The sequence below is a fragment of the Dermochelys coriacea genome, chromosome 18, assembly GCF_009764565.3.
Source record: "Dermochelys coriacea isolate rDerCor1 chromosome 18, rDerCor1.pri.v4, whole genome shotgun sequence".
NCBI lineage: Eukaryota > Metazoa > Chordata > Testudines > Dermochelyidae > Dermochelys > Dermochelys coriacea.
The window spans coordinates 5,281,455-5,299,415 of record NC_050085.1 but is presented as its reverse complement, the minus strand read 5'-3'; the positions used below and the strand labels follow the sequence as shown (position 1 = coordinate 5,299,415).

Sequence of the window (17,961 nt, the reverse complement as noted above, 5' to 3'; positions counted from 1 at the left end):
CTCTGCTGCAACCACTGCTGGAATAGTGTGTCCAGTTCCAGTCTCCACAATTCAAGAAGAATGTTGAAAATTTGGCGAGGGTTCAGAGAAGAGCCACAAGAATGATGAAATGATTAAAATAACTGCCTTATCGTGATACAGCAGAACCTCAGTGTTATGAGCACTTTGGGAATGGAGGTTGTTCGTAACTCTGAAATGTTCGTAACGTTGAATAAAACGTTATGAGTGTTCTTTCAAAAGTTTGCAACTGAATATTGACTTAATACAGCTTTGAAATTTTGCTATGCAAAAGAAAAATGCTACTTTCCCTTTATTTTTTAAAAGTTTATTTTTAACTGTATTTGCTTTTTTTTGTCTCTGCTGCTGCCTGATTGCTTACTTCCGGTTCCAAAGGTGTGTGGTTGACTGGTCAGTTCGTAACTCTGGTTTTAGTAACTCTGAGGTTCTACTGTAGATGCAAGGAGCTCAATCCATTTAGTGTAACAAAGACAAGGTTAAGGGGTGATTTGATTACAGTCTGTAATTACCTACATAGGGAACAAATATTTATAATTGGCTGTTCAGTCTAGCAGAGAAAGATATAACACAACCCAATGACTGGAAGTCAAAGCTAGACAAATTCAGATTGGAAAGAAGGTGTAAATTTTTCACAATGAGAGTAAATAACCATCGAACAATTTTCCAAGGGTCACGGACAATTTTCAAATCAAGATTGAATTGTTTTCTAAAAAATCTGCTATAGAAATTATTTTGGGGAAGTTTCATGGCCTTTGTTATACAGGCGATCGAACTGGATGACCCCAATGTTCCCTTCTGGCTTTCAAATCTATGAATCAAGGAGGCAGTGCTGCATGAGGTCACATTCAGCGGGTTTTCTTCATAACTATAAAGATTAAAACTTTGTAGGATTTTTTAATGGAAGTTTAAACTCTGCAGTAATTGAGGAAAAGGCCTTTCTTGCCATTGCCAATCTCCTGAGTCACCCATTCTCCATGGAGAGCCTCTGTGGCTCATAGATTATTTTTGGCCTCACTCACCTCCACCAATGGATAGGCAATTTCATTGTAGATCTGTTCAGTGTTGTGGCCCTCATAATACGCCCCATCGAAGGTGAACTGCTTTGGGGGCTCATCAGTGGCCCCAGGGTTCTGGATGAAGCACTGGCCGCGGGTGCTGTCCATGCTGACCACGGCCTTGCAGCTGAGCGCCTTCTCTCGCTCATTCATGGGCCGGCAGCGCACGATGACCTTCACCGACTCCGAGGCCATGTCCGAACTCACGGTACAACAACTCTGCCACCTGCAGAGGAGCTTTCAATGGTACTGGACGGCTGGAGCGAGCCTGGCTCAGGGGGCACGATCCCAGCTCACCCCAGTGGGGAGGCAGGGACTGGGGGAAGCAGCGTCAGAAAGGCGGGGCAGCTTCGTATGGTGCTGGAGAGACCCTGGCATGGGGGGAAAACGCTCATTCACGCCAGTGGGGTGGCAGGGACGGTGTGAGGCAGTGGCAGGAGGGGGCGAGCCTGGCTTGGGGGTGGGGCGGGGCGTTATCCCCCCTCACACCCGTGGGGGGCAGGGACGGTGTGAGGCAGTGGCAGGAGGGGGCGAGCCTGGCTTGGGGGTGGGGTGTTATCCCCCTCACACCCGTGGGGGGCAGGGACGGTGTGAGGCAGTGGCAGGAGGGGGCGAGCCTGGCATGGGGGTGGGGTGTTATCCCCCTCACACCCGTGGGGGGCAGGGACGGTGTGAGGCAGTGGCAGGAGGGGGCGAGCCTGGCATGGGGGTGGGGTGTTATCCCCCTCACACCCGTGGGGGGCAGGGACGGTGTGAGGCAGTGGCAGGAGGGGGCGAGCCTGGCTTGCGGGTGGGGCGGGGCGTTATCCCCCCTCACACCCGTGGGGGGCAGGGACGGTGTGAGGCAGTGGCAGGAGGGGGCGAGCCTGGCTTGCGGGTGGGGCGGGGCGTTATCCCCCCTCACACCCGTGGGGGGCAGGGACGGTGTGAGGCAGTGGCAGGAGGGGGCGAGCCTGGCATGGGGGTGGGGCGGGGCGTTATCCCCCCTCACACCCGTGGGGGGCAGGGACGGTGTGAGGCAGCGTGTCAAGGGCAGGGGCAGTTTCTATGGTGCTGGGGCGAGCCTGGCGTGGGGGGGTGGCAGGGCCCGTGTGAGGCAGTGGCAGGAGTGGGGAAGGGCGGGGCAGGTTCTACGGCTGGGCGAGCAGGGAGGCGAGGCAGTGGCAGGAGGGGGCGAGCCTGGCTCCCCGGCCCCAGCCAGGCTCGAGGGGCGCCAAGCAGCGGGCGGGCAGGGGGGCAGCTGTCCACCCTGGCCGGGGCCCCGCCCGCTAGGGGGCGGCGCCGGGCGGCGGGGGCGGGGCGGCCCCAGGGTCGGGGCTGCCAGCCGGGGGGGCGAGCCGGGCGGAGCCGATCTGGACCAGGCCAGAGCCGGGCCGCCGGGCAGGGGCAGCAGCGCCGAGCTCCGCTCCCCGCCCCCGCCCCCGCCGCGGCGTTCGCCGTTACCAAGGGGACCAGGGAGCGTCGCGCAACGCTGCTCCGAACTCTCTGCCGCAAGAGGCCGGGCGAGGGAGCGTCACCCAATTCCCATCCCCGCTCTCTGCCGAAATACCGCGGCAGGCCCCTGGTCTGGCTGAGCGGAGCCGCCCCCTGGGCTCTGTGGGGGTGGGTGCGGAGTGAGGGGCTTCTCCAGGGAATGCCGCAGCCTCCAGCTGCGGGGTGCAGGGCACAGGATGGCCCAGTGCAGGGAGCTGGGTGGCAGCGGCCAGCATAAGGGTGGTGGGTGAAGTCTGGCTTGTCTAGGCTATTTGGGAGCTAGGAGGCCACAACTCCAATTAAAGAGCTGCAGGGACGGCCCAGGCCACTTCCCGCCTGCCCTGCTGGGAGCAGTCAGCACTCCAGCGCCCTGGGAGCGTGCACCCCTCTGCACCAGCGATGGCCTGGCCAGGGCAAGCTGTGATATGGGGAGGGCTGGCTTTAGCCACACTCCTGCTGAGATGGCACAGAGGAACCTTCCCTCTACATGCTGAAGGGCATGTGGTGCAGAGCCAAGTAATTTTTAGACCTTCTTGTGTGAAGGAAAATACCTTTATAGCAGCTGAGCTCCTTTTGAGATCTGGCCAAGAGGAGCCAAGTTTGGTCACCCACTTTGAACAGTAACTTGGAGTTCTCCAGGATGTTTTGTCTGTAGGGTGCTCCACCTCGACATGTGCAAGCCCCCGTGCACTCTTGATCAGAGATTTTGTCAGCAGTGTCCATGAGTCTGTACCATGCAATGTATGGCTGTCAGATCAGCTGTGCATCAGTGAGAAGCTGACATGAAAGCCATGTCTTATGAAATCTTGGGCAGTGACTCCATAGTTAACCCTGAAAGATGGCTTCCATTCAAAGCTGTTTTTCATATTCTCTTTGCACTTTCACAGAAAGATTCCTTTTGGGCTGACATTTTTCATATTTAGTTAGTCCCAAGAGAATTTCTTTGGAAAGACTGAATTTCATTGAAACTGATATTCATTGAAAGACTGAATTTCATCAGTGTTCTAATAATTTGCCCACTCATGAATAAACAATGGTGTGTGGTGAAAAGTGCATATTGTTCTGAAGTAGTCCTGACTGAGAGCTTATGCAAAGGCCAAATGCATGAAGGCGCAGTTCTCAATTAAACAATATTTCAAAGGCATAATCCTTTATGTTGGTAGCTCTGGCAGGGGTTATGAATTTTAAAAAAATATTTCTTCCTGGGTCAACTATGTATGTAAATTCTCAGAGCTTCCAAAAGTCATAACCCCTATGGCCAATGGAGCATGTAACTGCTATGTGCCCAAAAATTCAGCCCTCTTGGGAGTTATAAGATCTGTTGGCTTTCTTAACTTTCAAATACCACATACCCTCCCAATATTCTTTCCTGTTCACCTGCTGAGCAGGCAATGTCTCCACTCCGCTCACTGGTTTCCAGCCCACACGGAGCAGCAATGGGGTAAGGGCAGGTGTGTACTTTTCCCACAGTCATCTTGGGGTGATGCAGAGACAAGATGGGAACAGACAGCCATCCCATACCATTCCCCCTTGGTCCCCCCCACAACCAGCTGGCTTCTCCTGCCATAAGCCACACCCCTTAGATTCCTGTGGTTCACCAAAGTTCCCCCTCTATAAAGCTGCCTCTGGCTCTCTCCAAGCTCTCCCATGCCCTGGGGTGAGGGATGGAAGGAATGAGGTCCTGCCTCCCCATAACAAATAGGGGGACCCACCTAGAGCAGTTGGTTTATGGTTTTATGCATATTTGCCAGCTGTTTATTTTGCCCAGCGTGGCAAGAAGCTGCACATCACTTGGCAGCTCTCTTTGGAGCAATATTAATTCTTACATGGATTTTGCAGAGGAAACTCTCAGGAACTGAGGGGAGGACTTGGTGGAATACAGATGTTCCCCTGCTCCAATCCAGATTCTGCCATTTGAATGCTGCAGATTGGAGATGGGAGGCTTGACGGTTCTGAGGGAGCAATGCTGCTGCAGCTTCAGAGACATTGCCTTTCTCCCCTGCGCCTTCCAGTGGTGGAAAGAATCTGAGCCTTGGATTGGAGTTTCTGCCTAGGTCCAACATTCCTACATAGAATCATAGAATCATAGAATATCAGGGTTGGAAGGGACCCCAGAAGGTCATCTAGTCCAACCCCCTGCTCAAAGCAGGACCAAGTCCCAGTTAAATCATCCCAGCCAGGGCTTTGTCAAGCCTGACCTTAAAAACCTCTAAGGAAGGAGATTCTACCACCTCCCTAGGTAACGCATTCCAGTGTTTCACCACCCTCTTAGTGAAAAAGTTTTTCCTAATATCCAATCTAAACCTCCCCCATTGCAACTTGAGACCATTACTCCTCGTTCTGTCATCTGCTACATGTAACACCTCGGGACCTGGTTGTCCTTGACGTGTTATTCTGAGCCTGGTGAGGACTCCCCCAGACTACAGCAGCAATGGCTGCAGAGGCTCAGGGTGCCGCTTCCCAGAATGCCTTTTTGCCACAGGCCTGGCCCCCTGCCCCCCCTCTTACTCCTGAGGCTCTGCCCCCCGGCCAGGCCGGAAGCAGAAGCTGGAGCTTGGCCCGGGGTAAGAGTGGCCCAGGGAGCCTGGGCAGCTGTGGGGAGCCGTGAAACCCCCACCTGCCCTGAGCAGCAGACCCGGGGGGGGGTGGAGACATGGGCTGGAGTGGCTGCTCTTGGGGGACCCCTGCCCCGGCCAGATGGAGGGGCCTGGTCTCCCCTTCCTGGCTCCAGCGTCTGGGGGGCGGGGCCTCGGTGGGAAGAGGCGGGGCCACGGAGGGGACAGGGCCTCGTGGCTCCCCCACTATTAGGAAGACTCTGTCACCCCTGCCCGGAGCGCAGGGGGAGACAGAACCCACTGGGAGCTACGGCCACAGCCAATCAGAAGCCGGAACTCAGAGACAAAGAGTTTGGCTACATTTGGTTGCTGGCTGCTGGTGGAGTGGAGCGGAGGGAGAAGCATTGCAGCCTGGGAGGTGCCCCTTCAACTTCCCGTTGTTCCCCAAAGGGAGACTGTGATCCCTGTTGGTGGCTATTGGGTCACTGACGTGTGTCAGCCCCTCACAGACCAGCAGCCTAGAGACAGAGGAGCGACTCCTGGTCCGGCTACTGAGAGCCAGCCGAATTGTCCATTGGACTCCAGAGCAGGGAGCCTCAGCACCATCCTACCCTTTTACAGTGAAGATCTTGTGAGAAACCCCATGCTTGTTTGTTTTGCTTGTGAGCTTTAAGGTGGCTAACAAGTACAGCATGGCATCACCCACGGGTGAAAGTAACTTAAAAGTCTTACTGATATGGGGGCCTGGCTCTAGGTCCCTAGAAGGGGCAGGGCCTTGGGCAGAAAGGGGCGGCGCTGGGGGTCAGCATCCCCCAGCCAGCCCTTCAGCGCTGCCTGGCACATGCTGCCCGGGGCTCCGGCCGCTGCTGCGGTAGCGGTGGCTACAAGCCCCGGGCCCTTTTAAATCACCAGACCCCGGGGCAGCTGTCCCTTCCCCCACCTCAGCAGGCCTGGGGGTGGGGTGGGGGCAAAAGGGGCAGCAGCAGCGCTTTAACATCGGCTGTGTACGGGCCTGTACCAGCAGCCACTTCTTACCGGTACACCGTACCAGCCCACTTTCACCTCTGGCATCACCCCATGCAGAACTGATCTCAATTCCCATTCTGCCTAGGCAGGGGCTGGGAGGAAGCTAGGGGGGTTGGGCCCCTCAGAAAAGCTGAGAGGGGGAGGATTTAAGGTAAGGTTGACGGTTTAGTGTTATAATTTTTCCTGGTCTTCCCATAGTCTCTATCCTTTGTTCCCTGTACCTAATAAAGCTCCCCTCCTTCTTGTATTGCTACTTTGGGGATTGTGATAGTGATGCTATCCCTTGGGTACTGTACTACACTCCTAGCAAACAATTTCGTAGTAAACATTTCCCAAGGGACAGCACCCCTTGCACCCCAGGTACTAGCAGAGGTCCTCCTAGGCTGGAGACATGAGATACCAAGAGAAAGAATCCAGGACCCAGACTCCTGAGGGGAGAAGCCACTCCAAGCAGCAGGCAAGAGGGAGAAGGCTTGAGCCACAGCTTGAGTGAAGGACTATGTGCAGTAACACATCTTTGCACAGTGCAATGCTGTGGTGCACTGGAGATGTCTTGCAAGATTCTCTCCTTCTGCCGGGAGGCCATCCTGCTATTAGCAGTGTATTGTGCTCATGAACTAATCTCATTCAACAGTGTTACTCTTTTAGAATTCCTTTCAGAGTGGATGCTGCATGTGGTGACCCATCCTACCGTCCACAGGGCCTTGGCTTAGGGAACTCCCAAGGGCTGGGTTCCTCAACCACAGGCCAGGGAGGGGTGGGCAGCCTAGAGCTGTAGTAACCTATTGTAATGGGAGAGGGGGCTGTACCAATGGGATGGCCTGCATCTTGGAAGTAGGGGAGGGATTAGCCTCTGGGCTGGAGAGCAGCTGAACTTCCGGGGGATGGGAGGTGCCATTCAGACTCCAAAGTGGCAAATAACATGAAGAGAAGGTTGTTTGACAAGGTTGTTTCCCCATAAAACCTAGTTGACTGGTATTAGTTCCCATCCTTTCATTCTTTATCAATTGAATCTCATGTCTGCTCTTCCACTGTTTTGCTCAGGCCTGATGTCAGGCTAACTGGCCCACAGTTAGCTGGGTTATTCTGCTTGTCCTTAACACTCTTCTGGAATTTCACCAGTATTCCAAGATGTTTTAACCATTAATGGCGGGGGCGGAAAGGGGAATTTCAGGGTCTGCAACATTCTGTCTTGCTCTGCACCTTTCTGTATCTCTCTAGTCTTTCTTCTCAAATAGATAAAAGTTCATCTGTATTCTGTCCATCTCGGCCTCTACGGATCCCTCCTCCTGGCTTCTGACAGGTATGCCTGACTCCATGTGTCTGCCAATACCAACTCTCTGCCTGGGCAGTACTCAATGTGTACACTATACCTCTGCAGACACATTATCATCTGCTGTAAACACTTTTGTGCACTGCGTAATGGCTTTCTCCAAATGCTTTTGAGAAGTTTATGGTCAAATTGTATGTCCCGTAAGGGGATTGATGATATTTTTCCAGTCCAAGAGTATTGCTAACAATTCTTGTTTAATTTGAACAGATCTCTTCTCCAGCATGGACAATGTTCTCCTTGCAAATGCAACAGGTTTTCCCCTTGGCAGCATGATCTCCCCTAGACCCATCTTGGATGCACCACGTTGCAGCTGCAGGGGTTCCTCTGGGTTGTAATATTTCAGAATGGGAGCCCTTCCCAATATCTCTTTTACTTTCCAGAATGCTTGCTTATGTTGGTCTGTCCACTCCCATAAGGAGTCTTGATGTGTCAGCTGTCTCTGTATCATGAATCTCTCAGAGAGATGGTTGCAAAATGTAGCACTGGTCACATCAGTTACAACAGTTTTCCCTGCACAAAGGCAATGGATCTTGCCTGAGCCAGGCATAGTGTGAAGGGAGCAAGAGTGCAAGTCTCCAGCCCAACTCCTATTTCCACTCAGCCAATATAGCTGTAGATCTGAAGCAGCCCCTGCTATTCCAGCCTGGATCAGATCAGTTAAATGCCCTGAGCTCAGAAGGACAGTGGATGGCTGTTCTCTGGGGCAAGAGTCCTGACTGGTTTCCTGCTGGTCGCCATCCAAAGCCAATAAAACCATGTCTTTGGGTGTGGCACCAAGAGCACTTTCTCCTAGGTGAATCTCAGCCTCATACAAGAGCAGGTTTCAGAGTAGCAGCCGTGTTAGTCTGTATTCGCAAAAAGGAAAAAACCACCAAATGCATCCGATGAAGTGAGCCGTAGCTCACGAAAGCTTATGCTCTAATAAATTTGTTAGTCTCTAAGGTGCCACAAGTACTCCTTTTCTTTATACAAGAGCAGGTAAGTATCAGATCCCATTTTACAGATGGGTGCTGAGCCACAGTGATGGGGAGCGAGTTGCCCAAGAGCCCACAAGTCAATAATGAAACCAATCATGGAACCTAGGAGTGCTGATCCCAATCCCCTGCTCCAGGCACTATGGCAGATCTCACCCCCTCTCTAAGCCAGGAGGAGAGGGAGTAAGGGCCTGGTTGCAATTCCCAGCTCTGGGAGGCAGTGTGCTTTAGTGGTTAGTGCAGGGACTTGGAAAGTAGGACTTCTGGTTCCATCCCTGGCTCTCTCACTGACTCCTCTGATGACCCTGAGCCAGTGGCAACTCCGGCCCAGACCACAATTTCCCATCAGAGGCCCTGGGTCCCCATTCCCTACAGCCCAGAGGTTGGGAGGCTTCAGGAATGTGTGTAAAGTGCTGGGGTTCATGAGATGGGGTAACTCCCCCTGCCCCCATGCACATGGGATCAGCGTTCTGGCCCTGTGCTGCTGGCCTGAATTTACCTGTCCCATGGCAATAAACTCTGATCTGTGTTCACTGACATTGTCATCTGCCCAGTGTCTGCACCCCATCCTGCTGGCCAGGCAGTGTAACGCCCCATGGCAGCTCCCCCTCCAGCCCGCAGTGGGGTTGGAGAGCGAGGAGAAGGGAGGGGGCAGCGAGTGCATCAGAACATCCGCCTCCAGCACTACATCTCCTGCAGCAGGTGAGTGCCATTCAGCCTGTCCTTCAGAGCCGATGCTAGCCCATTGCGGGCCCTAAGCAGGAATGTTCCCCCCCATACTAATACAGGCAAGTTCTTATAATAAAAAGCAAATGGGGGGCCCCTTTAGCTGCTTGGGGCCCTAAGCAATTGCTTAGTCTGCTAAGGCCTAGCACCGGCTCTTGTTTCCTTAGTCACTTCTTCTTTCTGACCAGGGAGGGGCAGAAATGGGCGGGGACATCCCCCAATGAGAGAGTGATTTGCAAGCACAGCCCCCTGGAACCCTTCGCTGGGGGCGTGGGCAGCACATCCCCACAGAGTATTCTCCAGAGCCAGCTCCAGTGTGTTTGGAAACGTCCATGCTATAGGCCAGCCCTTCCCTTGTAGGAGACTGTTCCCCAGGCTGGGAGCCTCTGGGAGGACAGAGGCTGCGAGGGGCTGAAATCAGTGGGAACCCAGAAACTCCACAGCCCATGGTTGTGACCTTCTGAATCTGAGCCAGGGAAATTTCCCAGGGGAAGCCCAGACTCCTGGGTTCTATTCCTTCTCAGGCTTGGGGGGATGGAGGAGTGTGGCCTGGGGCTGGAGGAGGGATCTGCTTGTTCTGACTAACTGCAGGTCTCAGTCCCTGACCCCACTGCTCTGAACGGATGTGACTCCCCTGCTGTCCCAGCACCATGGATGGTGGGGGGGGGGGACTTTGGGAGCAGCTTGTCCTATGTGCTGCTGCTATGTGTGCAGATCCCAGTCCAAGTGCCCACCTGGAGGGCAGACAGGCCCATTGGGAAGAAGCTGCGTTGCCCCAGACTCACAGCTGCTCCCTGCTTGGTTCCAGGATGGACATGCTAAGGTGGATGCTGAGGAGGAAGGCTCTGCAGGTGGCCCTGGAGCCAGGCGGAGGCAGCTGCCAGTGGTTCCAGGAGGAGAGTGGCCTCCTCGTCCCCCCAGATGGGGAAGCAGCTCCTAGCCAGCCCAGGAGGTGGACATACCTGGCCTTCCTGAGCAGCAGGAGACCAGCTCCTGGAGCAGGGAATGAAGTGGAGGGAGGAGGCGTCCACACAGAGATGGAGGTGGCCCAAGTTCGGGGTGGGCAGACAGCACCCAGCCCACGACAGGAGCCGGGCAACACATCTCTGGGTTTGCTTCTGCTTCAAGGCCAGCCCCCAGGAGCCCAGCCCCAATGGGCCAGCAGGAGGCATCACTCTGCCCACTCCCTGGACACCTTCCCGCTTCCCCAGGGCAGCAGAGTGGTTGCTCCCAATGGGACAGCTGCAGCTCCCTGCCTGCAGGCCGCTGCAGGTGAGCAGAGCCCTGGGCATGGGGAGAAATAAGAGACTGTTCACACTCTGTGCCTTATTGCTCTGTCAGCATTGTTGGGGGATCCCAGCCAAGGGGTCTGGCCTGAGCCATGCGACCCTACTGATGCCAGTGGGAGCTGCACAGCTGCCCTCTGCAGCAGGGCATGGGGGGGCATTTCCTAGGGAGGACAGGAGAGTGCAAAGCCCTTTGTGGAAGAGATCTGGGGCGGAGGTGTCTGAGGGAGGAGCATGTGAGGCCCTCTCTGCCATGGGGCCCATACATGGGAGAGGGGAACATTAACCCTTCTCTCTCTGCCGTGCCCTGTCCTTTCTCTTCCTTCCCGCAGCAGCAGGAGTCTCTCCCTTCTCTCCCTGATGCAGTGATTCCCAGGGACCAGTCGGAGGAGTTGGATGCAGAGGAGGAGGAGGATCTGGCCCCAGAGGATGACAACGATCTGACCACGGCAGAAGCTGGCTGGAAGGTCGTCATGGAGCATCTCCAAGGTGGAGACAAGATACAAACATTGCCCAGCAGAGTAGGAACCGAGTCCTTCCTGCCCCTCATCCCATCCCAGCTCTCTGCGGCGGGGCTTGTCTCAGATGATCCACAGCCCCTAATGGGAATGGTTATCCCCGAGAGTCTGGGACCCCCAGAAGGATGTGTTCGTCCCATACAATCTGGGATCCCCTCCCCCTACAGGCCTTGTCCTGGTTCCTGACCCTGCCTGTGCTGTAGGAGGAGCTGGTTATGGGAGCCAACCCCCGCATGTGCTTCCCCGCACAGAAGAGTGGGCAGGACAACCTGGAGCTGCCCGGCTCCAAAGCTGCCCTGACAGAGAGGATTGCGGTGAGTGAAACACAGCTCCGGGCACCTGGCGGGAAGACAGGAGACATGGAATGAGAAGGAGCCTTCTGTGGGCCGTAGGGCAGATTGGTGGGGCTAGAGGGGGCAGAAGAGGGCAGGGACTGCCTGGCTGAGGACTGGGCATCAGTGAAGGGAAATTTGGGGCATAATCACTAGGGGCAGGTGGGGAATCGTGGGGCTGGTGGACAGCTGAAGGAGAAGGTGGGGAGGCTGGGAGGGGGTAAGTTTGACAGGAGGGAGGGAATTGGGAGGACAGGGCCCAGCTGTGCTGGGGGGATCCTGCTGGCTGTGTTGGGGTGCTGGCACCCTGCTCTCTGGGGAGTGCCTGGGGGTCAGTGGGGCCTGAATCTCACACGATGCTTTGGGTCTCACAGGAGCTGATTGAGGTGCTGCCCTTGGACACTGTGCCCAGCTCTGTCCTCTCCAGCTCCATGGTGGCCATGTGCAACCTCAGGTACCAGGACCTCCCGCCCAGCTCCCCCACCCCAGTGCAGCTCACACCCAGAGCCAGGAGTCACTGCACCTCACAGGTCACCTCCCAGCTGTGGCGGTTCCCTCCTTTGGCAGCGGGTGTATGTGGAGGGGACAGTCACTCTCTCCTGGCTGGGCTGGAAATTTCACTGACCAGCTAGGTCACACCCGTGCTTGGTGCCCCAGTTTCCATTCTTGCCAACCAGTGCCTAGTTCCTCACAGTTTCATGCCCCGTGTTAGTGCCAGTCCCAGCTCTTCCCTGGAAAGTCTAATACCAGCTCTTCTCTCCTACCAGCAAACTGCAGCCAGCCCAGGATCCAAAGCTGGAGTCTCACCTCCTGCAGGCCACCAAGCACAGTGTGTCACCATGACCATGGACAAGGACCCCCACATCTAGGTAGATCCTTGCCCTACTCCTCCGTGCCAGGGGCAGGAGTGACCTTTGGTTCATGCTCCCTCAATTCGCTGGAACTGCTGAAATGGGGGAGGGAAGAGATGGGAAGAGGCTGGGGGGGGGGAACAGAGGGCTGGGGGGGCCCTTCCTCCATGGGAGATTCTTTTACCCTCCTTCAGGAATCTTTTCCTGCCTACCACGTTCTGTGCTTTGGAGCCTGGAGTCTGTCTGCAAACCCAGCTCCCATCCATGGCAGCTTGGCTCTGCCATGTCCTGCTGTGTGTCATGCCCGGGGCAGAGAAGCACTAAGAACCAGGATTGAGGCGCCAGCTGTCATCCTGCCATGAACACTTGTGAACTGTGCAGTGAGGGATTGGGATCGGGGAAACCAGGTTGAGTGTGGGGTCTCCCTAGGGCTCCCTGTAGAACCCTTGTACCCATCCTGTGGCAAGTGGCAAGAGACGCTGACCCACGTCTCTCTCTCCCCTTTGCAGGCACTGCACAAGACCTTGGTGGAGAACCTGGATATAATGCTGAGGAGCCTGCTGGCAACGTCCCACAACACTGACTAGCTCCAGCACATCTTAGAGATGATCATGATGGGGATGGGCCAGGAAATTCTGCTAACCCTGTGCGGGGCTGCAAAGGAGACACTGGAAGATCCATGTTTCCATCGTGTCCCCCTAGCTGGAATCCCATGGGGCCACCTTGGCCAGGACACTCTGCCATGCAATGCTGTCCTCCTGGGAATAGCAGGAAGGAGCTGGGCCTTCAAGCCTGGCTCTGCAGTGCCTCCTTTTGGCTGGATGTGGTGTAGCCATTCACAGTATACCAGGCTGGCTCGGGGAGCAAGAACCTCAACCCTAGTGAGACCCAGGGGATGGTCCTGAGAGAAGAGTCACTGGCTTCTCCCTAAGAAGACCCTGAGATACAGGAAGGTCCTCGGGGAATTGACCCTTCTCTCGTAGGGACATTGAGACCCTGGGGGGATTGTCCTCACAACCACTTACTCTATCCCTCTGAGGGCTTCAGAGCAGGGAGGGGCTGCCTGATAAGCTATTCATGAGTCATGGCAGCAGAGAGGGTAGGACCAGCCCCAAGACCAAATATTGTCCCAATCTACTGTGACTGGCAAGTCACAAGCAGTATCCTGGGTGCAGCAAATCCCTTCTAAAGCTCTGAGATCAGTGAGTCAGCCAATTCCACCAACCACAAAGTCTTCAGCTGCTGGAGGTCTCATTTGTACAGCATGTGGGCCTGCCTGTCCTTTCACCATGGCCTGCCTCCTCCTCTCACAGCACATCGGCTTCTGCATCCACTCCAGAGTCACCCAGAAGAGAGCCAGGGCCATAAAGACCAGCAGCACCCTACTGTAATATGCCAGCCACCTCCCAGGACTTGACCCAAGTGACCTTTGACCCTGAGCATAGGGGCTCTGGGCTGGGATGCAGTCAGAGCTGGGAATCAGATGATCAGTAGGCAAGTTCTTCTTCTCCTGGCTAAGTGGTGCTCCCTGGGTCTGTAGAGAACTGTTCCACAGCTGCCCCAGCCTGATTGTGCCTGGTCTTGGTTCGTTCTTCTTATCCTGGAGCAGCTAGGGGGTGTGAGTTCTCATGCAGGGCCCTGCCCTAGTCCCTGTGCTCCAGGCTCTATTTGGGGAAGAGGAAATTAGGGCTCTGGGAAGGGCGAGACTCCTGGCCTGGGAGAAACTGGGAGCTGAAGGTGAAATACTAATGGATTCACCCTCCTCTTCCTTCTACTAGAACTCCTCCAAGTTCCCCCACACAATTAACCCTTTACTTTTGGTGATCCAGCTGCAAGCTGCTGAGACTGAAATCAAAGACTTGCAGTCAGCGTGTGAGCTGGAGAAGATTATCTCACTACCGTTCGCTGAAGGAGTGGGACTGCTTCCTCTTTCAGCAGCTTCTGGATCAGGTGCAGCCCCTCATGCCACATGACAATAACTATAGCAACCTAGATAAGATCAGACAGAGTGGGTCTGGGATGAGGACAGCGACTGCTGAAAACTCCTGGAGCCCGTCATTCAAAAAACCAGCCCCCCTGCAGGTAAGAAAGGTATCTTTCGTTGTACTCCCATCCACACAGCATATCCTTGGCTCACTAGCATGGCCACGTGTGTTGCATTCGGATAGTACTCACTTATAACACAGTTGTTGGCTCACGTGTACAGAATAGGCTGATAATCTAGCTAAATGAGGACAAAACATCTCTTACTGGGACTACCTGGCTATTTATTTTGAAGGGGTGTCATTAATTTGAGTTTCAGAGTAGCAGCCGTGTTAGTCTGTATTCGCAAAAAGAAAAGGAGTACTTGTGGCACCTTAGAGACTAACAAATTTATTAGAGCATAAGCTTTCGTGAGCTACAGCTCACTTCATCGGATGCATTTGGTGGAAAAAACAGAGGAGAGAATGCATCCGATGAAGTGAGCTGTAGCTCATGAAAGCTTATGCTCTAATAAATTTGTTAGTCTCTAAGGTGCCACAAGTACTCCTTTTCTTTTTATTAATTTGAGTGATAGCAGGGAATCTTGTGCTAAACCTAACAGAATAACAAGTATGTGATTATATACCACAAGCATCTCTGGGCCAATTCTTTTCCATCAAGGACCTTGAAGCACTTTGAGATTAATGAATTAGTCTTCACAAACCCTCATCAGGTAGGTATTCTTAGACTGGTTATAAAAAGGGGGAAACTGAGGAACAGAAGGCCATGACTTCCCAATGTGCCATATTTCAGTGAGTCTGTAGTAGAGTGGGGGCTGGAACCCAGGACCCTGGCCCCCAGTCCTGTGCTTTTTATTTCATTCCCTTCTGTGCATTAGCTGCCTTAGCCCAAGAGGTGAACCATTTTCCCTACAAGGTTGAAATATTCACTGCACAAACCTGCAGGCCCCACATGTAGTTGCATTGGCAGGTGCATAGCATGTGCCATTCACTGGATAAAAAGTGTAGTGCAAGGGTCCTCTTAGGCCCCCTATGGCTCAGTAAACAGCGATCTGGGGTCTCTGTAAGCAGCCATGGGGAACAAGGGGGAGAGTCAGGAAAATCTGAAACTGATTCAGTGCTGCTGGTCCTTTAAGTAATGCCTTTGTTCTCTCATAGCAGTTCCATCACTGCCACAGACTAAGCCAGCCAAGAAGAGCTCCTCAGGTGAGAACGGAGAGCTGATGATGGTAAGCTGCACTTCTCCTCCCGGGACCCTGAGGGAGCCTTCTGAAAAGAGTCTATGTTGCTAAACAGCTGTTCCTTCTGGAGGAAATAGGCAGAGGACTGAGTGGCTCCAGAGGAACTCACACCCAGCCATCACTGGCCATTAGAATAAGACTGGCAGGGCTCAGAGGTGTGTGTAAAACAGAGTAAATAGTGAAGCAGTGAGCTGGCCTCACAGTCCAGTGGCCAATCAGTGGAGTGTAGGACCCTGGCCAGCAGGGGCTGGGAATGCTGGGAATCCAGCCCCTAAAGAGGAGAGATAACCCAGGCCAGAATGATCGACAATACAGCCCTAGAGCGGTTCCAAGACTAGAAGGAACTGGGCTCAAGTCCTGGTTTATTGGTGCCATCCTAGTTCTTTGACAAACACAAAAACACTCCTTGCTTTGCTTTGCTTGGCCTCTCTGCCCAGGACACAATGGCCTAGGACTAGGATAGTGCAGCAAGTGTGGACGGAAGCTTATTCCCAAACTTCTATGGGGATTATTGAAACCTGCCTCATGGCTCAATTGCTGATTTCCCCCTCCCACCCATGCAAAACCTTAGTAAATGGGACCAATCTCATTGCTTCTAGTAGGTTTCAGAGTAGCAGCCGTGTTAGTCTGTATTCGCAAAAAGAAAAGGAGTACTTGTGGCACCTTAGAGACTAACAAATTTATTAGAGCATAAGCTTTCGTGAGCTACAGCTCACTTCATCGGATGCATTTGGTGGAAAAAACAGAGGAGATTTATTGCTTCTAGTAGTTGCTGTGGTCGCTGCAGGTCCCCTTGGCTGGACTTTTGGACGGTGGTTTTGCATGGTTTGCAAACCTGCTGGCCATGTACCTATTGCAGCCTTGCAGAGAGTTGCCAGAAAGCCATTCTGTGCAGCACATAGAGTCCGCCCCCCTTCCAGTGTAGCAGAACTGCACCTGTATCATTAAATTTTGGACTTTGCTTACAGGTATTGGAGATGGTGGCAGGATGTAGCCCGATCCCTGTCCAGACTACGCCCAAGAATGTATGTTCTGCAGTGTTACTGTTGCCCAGGTTGGATTATATGTTCGATCACTTCATATTATCTCTAAGTCTCTGGCCCTAGCTCATGGAATGGTGCTTGGCTGCTTAAGAGCTGGAGCTGATGGGAGTGCTGCTCACAGCTTTTTGTGATCCTAGCAGGAAGAAGACCGCTACAAACTGATGCTGAGCAGGAGTGACAGTGAGAATATTACCAGTAACTATTTCCGGTCCAAACGAGCCAGCCAGATCCTCGGTGCTGATCCTACAGAGTCTTCATAAATATCTGACACTCCTCCTTTCCTTTTGTCCATTTGCCTGTATCTCCTCCAGTAGGATGCCATTCCATCTGCCAAGCTCAGCACCTCTCATACCCACGTAAGATGGTTGAATGATATGAAAGACACAAACAGCCGGCTGATGCGCTGGTACCTATTTCTCTAGCCCTACGCATTCCAAGTTCCGGATAGGGCAGGCAAAGCTCCCCAGAACACTGACTTTGCTTCCCCGCATTCCCTGGAGAAAATGTGATGGCCCCAGCTCTTTTGGCTCCATCTTGGGGGGAGGGTGTGTGATTGGGTGCACAAACCCCACACTGAACAACAAGGGGCTTAGGAAATATTCTGGCCTAGCCAGCCCCGCTGCATCCTTGGCAAATGCACCAACTGGAGGAGGGGGTAAAAGGCAGGGGAGCAGGTCATTTTGTAGCAGACCAGGGAGGAGAGCAGACATGCTACCGGAAGCTCCAGGAGAGACGAACTGGGGGAAGTCAGAATCTCCCCCTAAAGAACCACCCAAAGGTCCCTCCCTGAGGAAAGGGAAGGCCTGCTGCAGGGACAGCCTGAGAGAGAAGCACTCCCCTCGCCTTGTCATATGAACTCTGGACTTGATTGATCCCCTTTATTTGCTGTTTGGACTACCCCAACAGGGGAAAGTCCTTGGACTGAGCTGGCCCCAGGAGACTGGGCCATACCCCAGGAGGAGGCAGTTGCTACCCGTGAGGAAAGGAGAATGACCTCGCTACACGCAGCCACCAGACGGTGCCTTGGGGTGAACAGACAACCCTCACACTGCTTTACCCCCGACAGTGACCTTGGGACAGTTACAGGAAGGTGGTAGGAAGTGGCCTTAAGCATCCTGAGCTGTCAGAGCCCTGATAGCCATGGGTGCGCTGGGGCTCAAGACCCCTGGAAAAAAATACGGGGTGCTCAGCATGCACCAGCCACACTGGTTCAGGCCTGGGCTGGCTATCAGCAAACCGGCTAGCAGGAGGTGCTCGGGTGAGGGGTGGAGCAGGGTTAAGAAGAGGCGGAGCAAGTGCAGGGCCTTGGGCAAATGGGGCAGGGCCTAGGGGCAGAGTGGAAGTGGAGCATCCATTGGGGGAAAAAAAAGTCAGTGCCTGTGCTGATAGCCCACAAAGAGCCATGGGTCAGAGCCCAGTCGAGTAGGACGGCCTGGGATCCCCGAGCAACAACGCCTCTGAATGTCACAGGCCTAAGCCCTGACCATTAGATGGCGCTCCCCTCCCAACCCGGAGTGAGGGCTGTCACGTTCTCCCAGTAGGATTGCC

At 54.1% G+C, this 17,961-nt stretch overlaps 1 protein-coding gene and 1 long non-coding RNA gene across 9 annotated transcripts in view; one reads left to right on the top strand and one right to left on the bottom strand.

The window, feature by feature from the left end:
* Positions 1–2,362, bottom strand: part of KIF17 (kinesin family member 17) — a 37,532-nt gene extending 35,170 nt beyond the window's left edge. For 2 of the 8 annotated variants that reach the window (XM_043500190.1, XM_043500193.1), the window contains exon 1: positions 1,038–2,347. In XM_043500190.1, the coding sequence (XP_043356125.1) occupies positions 1,038–1,268 (231 nt within the window). In that variant the 5' untranslated portion in view covers positions 1,269–2,347. Of the gene's footprint in view, positions 1–1,037 lie in introns of all 8 variants that reach the window. The other 6 variants (XM_043500187.1, XM_043500191.1, XM_043500192.1 and 3 more) reach the window with 5 other exon arrangements.
* A 10,994-nt stretch (positions 2,363–13,356) lies between these two features.
* On the top strand, positions 13,357–17,711 carry LOC122457065. Its single transcript, XR_006276361.1, has 3 exons — positions 13,357–14,229; positions 15,288–15,358; positions 16,551–17,711. It is a non-coding gene; the product is annotated as an uncharacterized LOC122457065 (long non-coding RNA).
* Positions 17,712–17,961: the final 250 nt, after the last annotated feature.